Below are 12,707 nucleotides of genomic sequence, written 5' to 3'. Positions count from 1 at the left end.
AACACCAAGAATATCATTCAATAGATAGTTTTAGGAATCCAGCTATGCAAAGCACCACGCTGAAACAGCACCTGTATAAGCGTTGAACAGTTCTGGAGTTCAACAAGAGAAAATCCCAAGTGGGATGGAAATAATTATAAAAGCATCAGCATTGAATCAGAAACCAAGTTGAGCTGTAAGAGACAACTGGGATTTGTGCCAATACAAAAGAGACAGAAGGTTAAATATTCATGTTGTAAGGCAAAATAACTGAAGTGCTGAGAAGGGGTGGTAATAATTTAAAGAGAAATGATACTAACAAAAAGAAGAAAATACTTTGGAAAGAAGAGGCAGTCTCAAATATTTAAAAAAATTAATAAATATACAGCAGCCATTATCACTTAAAACTACAGCACTATTAGTAGGTAAGATGTGTCTAGCTATTTCCCTAGGACACTGTTGCTCAAATATGAGCAGGTATCAGAATGACCTGGAGGGCTTGGTAAACTGTAACTTGCTGAGCCCCACCCCCACAATATCTGACTCACTCAGTCTGGAGTGAGACCCAAAGATTTGCATTTCTAACATACCCCCAGGTGATGCTGATGCTGCTGGTCTGAAGAACACAGCTGGAGAATCACTATCTAAAAATAACTTGGAACACATCAAATATTCTTGTCTCTTCAGAGGGTATGACACAGCAAACCAAAAGTACTGAAAAGGGTGACATCCTCACAAATCTGAGACAGGCACAGGCCTTCCCAAGTGTGGTCCAAGCAACTTCTCAGATAGTAAGTAAGCTCTCCAGGATACATTTAGAGCACTAAACTCTCATGGAACTAGTCTATGAGATCAAATCAATGTGGACCTGAAGGGGAAATGAACCTCAGCCCCACATTAGCCACCCTACCTCCCAGTGAGGCTGATCCTAGGGGCAAAAATACAGCTCCATCGCTTGACACAGACCTATATTAACATCTTAAAACCAAACATAGATCACATCATCACTTGACATGTCTCATTTAATGTGTGGAGTTCAACAAACCACATCTAACCTGGCAATGAACCAAAGAATTTATAACACTGTGTCACTTCACCAACTGTAATGTAAGAATGCATAATCAAAATCCACATGAAGTCCCCCACACCCACACCCAAATAAATGACAGCCCATGACACAATGAGAAGGCTCTAATGGTCCACTAATCCCAACATAGTCACCACAGAGTTCTCTTGCTCACTTCTGCCCACCTTGAAATATATAGGAACACAAAAAGCTGTCATAAGGAAACAGCAGAGCCAACTAAAGACGTGATGCACACTATACCCTCTAGCTGTAGAGATGCCCCTGTGAGGTGTTTTTTGATACGATTATCATTTAAACTCTAGACTGAATAAAGCAGGTTACCCTCCACAATGTGGATAGGCGTCATCCAATGAATTAAAGGCCATAAGAGAAAAAAGGACTGATTTCACCTGAGGAAGAGGGAATGCTGCCTCCAGACTGCCTCTGGAATCAAGACTGCAACATCAACTCTTTTCTGGGTTTCTACCCTGCCTACCTGCCCGGTAGATGTCAGACTGGCCAGCCTGCACAATTTCATGAGTCAATTCTTGGAAATAAATATCAATCTCTCTCTCCATACACACACACACACACACACACACACACACACACACAGATATCAATCTCTCTCTCCATTCTCTCTCTCTCTCTCTCTCTCTCTCTCTCTCTCTCTCTCTCTCTCTCTCATCATTATCAAGTAGGGACAGAAACTGTAAATAGCAAATGTGACAGGACTGCCAACTACTCCTACTAGTTCTGTTTCTCTGGAGAACCCTGATAAACACAACCTTCTGTAGTTCACAATCTCTTTCCCTTACTTGATTATAATCAATGACTTCCAGCTTTCTAAAACAAAAGGTCTCCTTTCACTCTGAAAATACACCAGACTATAATCATACTTATATTCTGTACCACTATACATAAAACTCAACCAGAACGAATCTATTTCGAGTGATTGACAAAACACCTCCACTGTGGTTACACTAACTATACAATTACCATGTGAATTTCCACACTGAGCACAAACTAGGAGGAAGGGTCCAGGAACTGACATCTTACCAAGCATCCATCCTGATTCAGATGCTCTTTGGAATCCATATTAAGCTTCCTTTTCCTGTTGGGCTGTTTCATTGCCACTTTAGCACTCCTTAGCAGTGTTTTTCTGCAAAATAGTGCCATATAAAAAGTTCAGAGGTTTTTGTTCTTTTAAAAGTACATAAACAAACCAAAAAAAACCATGCGTTCAATTATACTTCTTATAATTGATTGCCATAAATACCCCAATAAATGAGTTGACATAAAAATTTCACTGTTGATTGTGTAGCCCCTAGTGTAATATTAAATTAATGGGGAAAAGAAATTAGTTTTCTTCCCCATCTAGAATTTATATCACAAAGAAAATAGGTATTATTTCTTTTGGTCTTACCTATCGTGGAATTTTTGCTTTTTTTCTTAGTTGATCTAACCAATTAGGATTCTCTGCAATACGTCTGTACAGACACTGTACTCACATGGTCTGGTTGCCCTCAAGTGTCAAAGCAAAGGTAACCTTGGTAAGAAGTCTTAGTCATACAAGGCATAGCCCAGCAATCTGAAGAGAAAAAATAAAATTTTTTTACCAATCCAATTTATCATGACCAGTTTGCAGTACATTAATAAACAGTAGTAGACAGTCTTTGAAAAATTACTTGGAAATTATTTTCTGGAAGAAAATTATTTGAAAAATTATTCTGGTAGAGGAGACTAACCATTTGGAGAACCAGCCACTAGTACTATACAAGTATCATTCGAATTATAATTCAAAAAGTCATTCACTTTGAATAATTTTAACTACAACTGACATGTAATTATTAAAAAGTTTAATAGACCTAAATCATTAATAGTCCTAAATATTTTAGAATCATATACCCAACTACTTCCTTGATATTTCCACCTGAAGAAATGACCCTAAATACTACAAACAATATATTCAAAACTGAGCTCATCATTTCCCCCTCACTGCCTCCCAATTCTACTCTTCCTGGTTGCACTAATGACGTTATTGGCCACTCATATGCCCACATCTGCCCCTTACAGTTGTTCATACTGTGCACTACACAAGAGCATCAAGCTAAGGGGCAAATGGAAACTGAAATCCATCCTGGGCTCTGCACACATGTCATTTCCCTTGCTAGAGGATTATTATATCTGCCAGGAAGAAAATGCATCTTTTTCTAATTCAAACAAAGTCACTTTGGGGGCCAGTGGAGGCCTCACTTTGCCTGAACCAGAGACCCAGGAGTTAACATCATTTCACCCCTTTACATCACACTCTACACTCTGTCACCAGGTTCCGCTGATTTTTCATCTACTAAACATTGTTTGAATTCATCTTCTCCCTCTATTTCATCAACGCCCTGGTCACCTCCAATCATGCTCCAGTCAAGTCAATCCAAGAGTCTTGCAGAAACTTTGGAAAACCTACATGCTTGCTGCTCCTCAGACCCACACTTTTGCTGGTCCCTCAACTTTGCAATACTTTCCCTACTACTCACCCAGCCCTTTTTCAACCTCTCTCTTCTTACTCATCCTCTATGACTCAACTAAGAGACTTCATATCCTTGAGAAAAGCTTTCCTTATTTACCTTCTGCTCCCAATGGACCAAGTATATCTTACTTAAAATTCATTATCTATACTCATCTTTGTCACAGCATTAAACACTTTATACTGTATTTTTATTTTGTAGATATATATCTCCCCTTATGACAAAAATTGTGAACTACTGAGCCTTATTCTTCATTGTCTAGATCAGCCATTATCAACCAGTGTGCTGTGGCCACAAGAATTTTTAAAACAGGCAATACCTGACTGTTTATAGTCAGGGGTACTGATGACCTCTTTTCCCTTAGGCTGTCAAATAAAAAACTAACAACATCCAAAACAACAATAGCCATCTGGTGGGAATGAATCAATATTATACCTATTTTTTGTCAGATCAGCAAAAAATATATTTTTGGTATGCCACAAAATTTTAGTAATTAGTTTATGTGTGCCATGGGAGGAAGAAGGTTGAAAACAGCTGGTCTAGATACTACTTGGCTCAGAGCAGACTCAATGTGTTTGTTCCAACTGCTTGAGCATGTCTCTGAATTACAGGAGAAGCCTCAAATACCTGAAGTACAATGAATATTAGTTTTTGATCCACACATTACTCCTTTTAGAGTGCTTTATGACTAGAGTGAGCCTGTCTCAAATTTAACTCATTTCTCTTTCTCTTTCTTTTTTTCCACTTTTTTTTAATTTATTTTTTCAAATACATTTGTCTCCGCCTTCCCCCCACTACTTTCCCTGCCCCCCACCCCCTCTCCCTCCCTCAGTCTTTCCCCACTTTGGCTTTGTCCATGAGTCCTGGCTATATGTTCCTTGACTTTCCCCTTCCCTTCCTTTTCCCCGCCCCCCCTCCCTCCTTCCCTCTTGTCTCTGTTGATTTCTTTTCCTTTCAGTGTTGCTGGTCTTATTTTCCTTGCATCTTTGTATTGTTGGTTAGGTTCCACTTATAGGTGAGATCAAATGGAACTGCCTTTTGATCCAGCGATTCCCCTGCTGGGACTATACCCTAAGAACACCAAAACACCAATACAAAAGAACCTATGCACCCCAATGTTTATAGCAGCACAATTTACAATAGCCAAGTGTTGGAAGCAACCTAAATGCCCATCAGTAGATGATTGTATCAAAAAATTATGGTACATATACACAATGGAATACTATGCAGCAGAAAGAAAAAAAGAACTACTAAACTTCGCGACAGCATGGATGGAACTGGAGAGCATTATGCTAAGTGAAATAAGCCAGGGGGCGAAAGACAAATACCATATGATCTCTTTCTCTTTCATAAAAAAAAAAAAAAAACGCTTCCTCATATCCATTTGCTTCTAGTCGCATATTTTTGTTCTTACAACAGGTACTTACCTACTAAATTCAATAACATCACAGTCATTTTGTAGCACGTAAATACAATTTATCATGCCTAACTGCCAGTAATACTCTGAATATCTATGCAAATTAACAGCTTAGATTTGATGTGTTTAGCAACATATGACTGCACAAGACATAAGCACTGCCAAGGCTGGCTTGCATTTCACAATTAGTGTTACCCCAGGGCTTGTCGAAGTTCGATGTAAAAGAGTTAAAAAAATTTTGCAATCTAAAGTGTAGCCAATAAGATAAACAAATGTGACAAACTTTTAGCCAGACATACAAAAAAGAAGATAAAATTTAAATTACTAAAATCAGAATGAGAGGTTACATAAGTAATGATCTTACATAAATCAAAAGTATTCTAAGGAAAAAATATGTTGAACTTCCTCATCTATTTAAATCATCTAGAGCTAATAGTAAATTCAACTCACAGTCAGTTCTGGCCTTTTCTTTCAACGTCACTAACAAATTTTTGCTTATAATGTATTATAATCTTATGAGGTCCATCAACGACCAAAATGTTGGTATATGATGCATGATTATATGTAAAAAAATCCCAAGGAATAAACTAAAAAACGATTAGAACTATAAGTGAGTTTACGAAGATTTAGAATACAAGTTTAATATATAAAAATTAATTGTATTTCTACACACAAGCAAATAAGCCAAGAATAAATTTTTAAAATTCCATTTATAATAGGGTCAAAAAATAAACATAAATTTAACAAAAGAGTACAAGACTTGTAAACTGAAAACTACAAAATGTTGTAAAAAGATATTAATGAAGAAAATAAATAGAAGATATTCCTGTTCACAGGTACAAAAACTTATTTTAAAAATGGTAATATTCCCTAAATTGATCTCAGATTCAACACAAGTGCTGTGAAAATCCCAGCTGGCTTTTTTGCAGAAATTTAAAAGTTGGTCCTAAAATTCACATGAAAATGCAAGAAACCAGAATAGGCAAAGCAATGAAAGAAAGGAAGAAGAAAAGAAGAAAGGAAGAAAGAAAAGAAAGAGAGAGAGAGAGAGAGAGGGAAGGAGGGAGGGAAGGGATTCATACTTCCTGATTTCAAAACTTCCTACAAAGATATAGTAATCAAGACAATATGTTACTGGCATAAGGATGTACACACAAACCAAATGAACAGACTGATGTTTATTCAGATGCAAAAGAATAAAGTTGAACTCCTACCTCACACCAATTTTACAATATTAATTCAAAATGGACCATAGACTTACACGTAAGAGCTAAAACTACAAAACTCTTAAAAGAAAATATAGGAGAAAACCTTTGTGCCCTTAGGATAGGTAATGATTTCTTGTATATAACCCCAATGTACTAACAACAAAAGAAAAATAGGTAAAGTGAACTAAAACAAAATTAAAACCTTCTGTGCTAGGAATGAAACTACCAAGTAAGTGAAAGGACTATTTACAGAATTGGAGGGGATATTTACAAAAGACCTATATTCAAAATAAAAAAGAACTCTTACAACTCAATAATAAAAAGACAACCCCCAAAAAATAGGCAAAGGACTTGAACAGACATTTCCCCCAACATGACATACAAATGGCCAATAAACACATGAAAAGATCTCAACATCATTAATCATTAAGAAATGGAAATTTTAAAAAAACACAAAATACCACTTCACATCCATTAGAATAGCTATAATCAAAAATACAGAGTAACAAGAATGTGGAGAAATTGGACCCCTCACACATTGCTGGCACACTATAAAATGGTTCTGCCATTTTGGAAAAGAGTTTGGCAGTTCCTCAAAATATTAAACAAAATGAACCAGGAATTCCACTCCTAGGCATACACCCAAGAGAAATGAAAACATATGTCTACAGAAAAATTTGTACACAAATATTCATAGCACATTATTTATATCCACCAAAAAGTGAAAGCAACTCAAAGTCCATCAACTGATGAATGAATAAACAAATGTGTGTGTGTATGGAAAACTACTTAGAAATAAAAAGAAATAATGCTCCAATACGTAGATGAACCTTGAAAACATTATAAGTAAAAGATGCCAATCACAGAAGACCACATATTATATAATTCCATTTACATGTTATGTCCAGATTAAGCACATCTAGAGATAGAAAGTAGATAATTGGTTCCTTAGGGCTGGAAGGAGAGCAAATGGAAGTGACTATTAATGAGTACTGAGTGTCCTTTAAAGAAGACAAAATGTTCTAAAATTAGAATGCAATGACAGTTATACAACTCAGTAAATAACTTCAAAAAGCATTGAATTGTATATTTTAGACATGTGAATCATATGGCACCCAATTTATATCTCAATAAAACTATATTTAAAGAAAGTCACTGATACCAAGAAAAAAAAAACTGAAGAACTGACTGAGACTAGAATAGTCAAAAAGATTACAAATAAATTGGCAAATGTCACTAAAGAGAACATGGAACAAAAAAAGTTAACTTTTTAAAAAAGAGACAAAAGACATAAATTGGCCCAGTATTGTGAGGATGACAATAATTCTGAAATTAACTTTTAAGTCTATGAAATTCCAATCAATATCCTAAAACTGTCTCATTAAGATATAGCTATTAGGGCAGTGTGATACTTGTACAGAGATCGGCTAATAGACTAGCGAAACAGCTGAGAAAGCCCTGAAATAGAAAGGTATATATGAAAACTTCATTATCACAGGGGGCAGAATGTCAACTGTGGGCTTTTCATATATGGCCTCTATTATACTGACGTACTTTCCCTCTACTTCTAGTTTACTGAGTGTTTTAATCATAAAATGGTTTTGAATTCCATCCAATGCTTTTTCTGCATTTATTGAGAAGATTATGTGATTTTTAGCTTTTACTCTATTAATGTAGTGTAACACATTAATTGATTTTGTATATTTAACCACCCTTTTATACCAGCGATAAATCCCATTTGGTCACGGTGTATAATCTTGTTAATGTGCTGTTTTTATTTTGCTGAAGATTTCCCCATCTATAGTCATCTGGAATACTGGCCTAAAGTTTTCATTTCTTGTGGCATTTTCATTTGGCTTTGGTACTGGGGTAATGTGACCTCTTAAAATGAGTTTGCAAGTATTCTCCTCTCAGTTTTTTGGAAGAGTTTGAGAAGAAATGGCATTAATTCTTATTTAAGTGTTTGGTAGAATTCACCAATGAAGCCATCTGGTATTGGGCTTTATTATTGGGAATATTTTTTATTACAGAAACAATCTCCATAGTAGTTATAGGTCTGTTCAGATTTTCTGTGTCTTCATGATTTAGTCTTGATAGGTTGTATATTTCCAGGAATTTATCCATTTCTTCTAGGTTATATATTTTGTTAATTGTTAATTGATGTCAATTGTTTGTGGTAGTCTTTTACGATGCTTTTTATTTCTGTGACATCAGTTGTATTGTTTCCTCTCTCATTATGATTTTACTTATTTGAATTTTCTCTGCTCCTTAATTAGGTTAGCTAAGGGTGTGTCAATTATATTATTTATATTTTATCATTTCAAAAATCAACTCTTAGTTTTGTTTTGGTTTTCCTATGATTTTTCTATTTTCTATTTTGTTTATTTATTCCCTAACCTTTCTTATTTTCTTCCTTCTGCTGACTTTGGTCTTAGAGTTTGTTCTTCTTTTTCTAGATACTTGAGATATAAATTTTGCTTGTTTATTTGAATTTTTTCTTCATTTTAATGTAGGTATTTATAACAATAAATAAACTTCCATCTTAGAACTGTTTTTGTTGTATCCAATATGTTCTGGTATGTTGTATTTTCATTTGTCTTATTTTCTATTTTCCTTTTTGATTTCCCCTTTCATCCAATGGTTGTTTAAGAATGTGTTATTTAATTTTCACATATTTTTAAATTTTCTAGTTTCCTTATGCTCCTGATTTCTCCTTGCATTCCACTGTGATTAATAAAGATACTTGGTATGATATTTTTTAATTTGTTAAGACTTGTCTTATGACCTATAATTTGACCTTTCCTGCAGAATATTCCATGCACTTGAGGAGAATGTGCATTCTGCTATTTAGTGGAATGTTCTTCATGTCTCTATTAGGTCCATTTGGTTTATAGTGTTCAAATCCTCTGTATCCTTATTGCCTTTCTGCTTGGATCTTATACACATTATTGAAATTTGGGTACTAAAATATCCTACCACTGCTGTTATTGTTGTCTATTTTTTCATCAAGTTCTATCAATGTTTGTTTTATATATTTAAGTGCTCTAATGTTAGGTACATACATATTTATAATCAATCCTGGTTACATATGTATATCAATCCTGGTAGATTGACCCTTTTGTCATTCTTTGTCTCTTTCATCATTCCCTGTCTCTCATGACAGCTTTCAAATTAAAATCTATTTCATCTAAGTATAGCCACACTGCTCTCTCTTGTTTACCATTTACATGAAATATCTTTTGCTATCTGTTCACTTTCCTCAGTAAGAATTCTTGACTCTCCTGTAACAGAATGAGACATTTTCACTCTTTCCATGGCTCCATTTGAACCATATGCATTTGACTTGGTCTTGGCCTATGACTTGTTTTGGCCAGTGGTAGATGCAATGTGAGCTGAGACTTGAAATGTGTTTGTGCAGTTAGTCTTGACCCCACTGTACTGCAACTATCCACCATTAAAGGAATATGCCTTAGTTAACCTTAGCGCCTTCAGAGTGGGCCCCAGAATGAACCAAAGTATAGCCTACCTGAGCATTATTCACAGCCTACAACCAAGCCCAGCATACTAACAGCCTGAAGCCTTTTAAAACCATACAGGTAAGTCCTGACCAGTGTGGCTCAGTTGGTTGGGAGTTATCCTGTAAACCAAAACATCACTGGTTCAATTCCTGGTCAGGGCACATGCCTGGGTTGTTAGTTCAGTCCCTAGTCAGGGCACATGCAAGAGGCAACTAACAGATGTTTCCCTGTCATATCAATGATTCTCTTCTTCTCTTTCTCCCTCCCTTCCCTTCTCTCCTGAACCAATAAAAGTAAAAAAAAAATTAAAAACCATCCAGACAGGTCAGCCTAGATCAGCTCAATCACAAATCACCTAAAGATTTATTAATGTGTAAATAAATAAATGTGTTGTTTTAAAATGCTGAGTTTTGGGATGGCTTGTGATATGATATTTTAATAGCAATGGTTGTCAGAGATAAAAATCCTTACATAGAGAAAAAAGAACAAACTATGAATAAGTATTTCACACAGAAATTTTTGAAAAGTTGCTCAACCTTGTTAATAATGAAGGAAATAAAGAATAAAATCACAATGAGATACCAATTCATGGCCAATAAAGTAGCAAAAATTAAGAACTCTGATAATACTAGATGTTGGCAACTTTGAGGAGTAATGGGAACTCCCATACTCTGCTAGCAGAAGATAAACTGGTACAACCACTGGAGAACAACAGTTTGGCATAAATATGAAAGTTGAAGATGGTCCAGCAAATCCTATCACCCCAGGACTCCAGCAATTACACTCTATTAGGAAATGAGCTTGTATTAATTGGAGGAAAAATAGAAAATAACCAAATACAGATCTACAGGTACTTGAAAAAAATAACTTGTATTGTATTCACAAAGTATAGCATTACATAGTGAACATGAATTAACTGCAACTAAATGTGCAAGAATACAAATATAAGCAACAATGTTGAATGGATAAAGCAAACCAGAAGACTGTACACTAGATTTTTAAAACACAAAACCAAGCAAAATCACAATATGTACCTTAGATGTATATTCTTACAGATCAAATTATTTTGAAGAAGCAAGAAAATGATCAGCATATAATTCAGCATTGTGCTCACTTTGGCAATACCTACATTAAAACAGCATAGCAGCTGGAGAGAAAAATTAACAGTATCATGTTTTCTTTCTTCAGTTGGATGTTGGCTTCATAGGTTTATATTTTTTTCTATTATGCTTCATGACTGGCAAACATAACATGTTGTTTTGTATATATAAAATATTATAGGATTGTTAAGTCACTTGAAATGGTGCATCCTAGTCACCCGATATAAAAGAAAAGCTGACAGAGGTAAAAGAATGGACATAGTACTTTCTCTGTTAACTGAACAGTCTATTTTTCCTGTGTCTAAATCCTTTTCTCATCAAGACTTGCTGCTTTTATTTTACACTTGGAAAAAAATATCTCACTAGCCCCTTTCTGAGTACATACTATGAATGTGCAGTTAGCAAGAGGCAAATAGGCCAAGAGTGTGTGTTGCTCCTAAGCACGTTCATTAGACCACAGTATTATCAAGGAAGGACAAGGCTGTGACTGAACCAGGATCATTAGCCTCCTCCATGCTGTTTGACAGACATACAGCATTAGCTGAACCCTAGCATCTCTAGCCCCACGGAAGTGAAATCTGAGCAGGGACAGAATACGGGGATGCAATCGCAAGAAGGGAAACTGACTGGTTCTCTTAAGCAAAAAGGCATTTGCTGGAAGATTATCCAGGACTCAGATACTTAACATCTACGGCAAGATCAGGCAGAAAATAAGAAATGCATATTAAAAATAAGTATCCTCTTACACCCAGGAATGTGACTGACAAAGGTGTCTTATCAGTGTTTGACAGAATGAAGCAGCAATGACCCTCACACATTGCTAAACATAAATTGCTATAACTACTCATTGGATCCAGTTATTTCTAAATTTCCAGAAAACTCTTTAACACACGTGCAAAGGGGTATGCTTACTGTGGACATAGTAGTTGTTTCAAGAATAGAAAAGTAACCTGAAATAAAAAAAGATTCAATTCTAGACTCTGTTAAATACTATGCAAAAGAATCTTTCTTCCAAGAATGTTAAATTAGTAGAAATCTGGAGCTTCAAAGGCCACCAAGTAAGAGAGAGCTTCACTGAGACCCAAGTCAACACAGAAGAAGGCGACCAAGTGCTGAGAGTGACAAGCTCCTAGATCCAGCCATATCTCATCCAACACATACTAGGACTTCTTAGTTTAATGAGCTAATAACGGACCTTTACTACTTAATACTGTTTGAGTTGGATTTCCGTCATCTGCAACTAAAAGAGTCTAGACTAAAAAAACCTCTAGAAGCAAGAAAGCAGCAGGGGCAGCAGCTACAGCGAGAAGACAGCTGCTCTCTAAACTGTTCCACAATTCAGAACACTGAGAAAGATTTGGATTGTAATCCCAACACTATATTAACTCATTAATCGTATCATACTCTGTAATTTCAAACTGGATTTTATTTTTCTTACATGAGTCCTTAGTATTTTATTTTTAATTGAATTTATTGAGGTTACATTTGTTAATAAAATTACATAGGTTTAAGGGGTACAATTCCATAATACATAATCTGTATATTGTATCATGAGTTCACCACCTTAAATTGTGTCTCTTTCCAGCACCATTTATTCCCCCTTTACCCTCTCCTACCTACCCCCACTCCCATTTCCCTCTGGTAATAACGATACTGTTGTCTAAGAGGTTGTTTGTTTGTTTGTTTGTTTGTTAATTCCCTTCACCTTTTTCACCCAGCCCCACTAACCCTTCTCCTCCTATAGCTGTCAGTCTATTCTCTGTATCTATGAGTCTGTTTCTATTTTGTTTCGTTTATTTTGTTCATTAGATCCCACATATGAGTGAAATCATATTGTATTTATTTTTCTTTCTCTAACTGGCTTATTTCACTTAGGATAACATCTCTAGGTCCA

General features: G+C 35.6%; 1 protein-coding gene across 2 annotated transcripts in view; it reads right to left on the bottom strand.

Moving 5' to 3' along the window:
- L3MBTL4 (L3MBTL histone methyl-lysine binding protein 4) overlaps positions 1-2,176 on the bottom strand; it is a 338,998-nt gene extending 336,822 nt beyond the window's left edge. For both annotated transcript variants that reach the window (XM_054587391.1, XM_054587390.1), the window contains exon 1: positions 2,105-2,176. In XM_054587391.1, coding sequence (XP_054443366.1) covers positions 2,105-2,176 — 72 coding nt within the window. The remainder of the gene's footprint in view (positions 1-2,104) is intronic.
- Positions 2,177-12,707: the final 10,531 nt, after the last annotated feature.

Source organism: Pteronotus mesoamericanus, unplaced genomic scaffold, assembly GCF_021234165.1.
Source record: "Pteronotus mesoamericanus isolate MK-2021 breed Mesoamerican mustached bat unplaced genomic scaffold, CSHL_Meso_final scaffold_118, whole genome shotgun sequence".
Lineage (NCBI taxonomy): Eukaryota > Metazoa > Chordata > Mammalia > Chiroptera > Mormoopidae > Pteronotus > Pteronotus mesoamericanus.
This window is presented reverse-complemented; position numbering and strand designations above follow the sequence as displayed.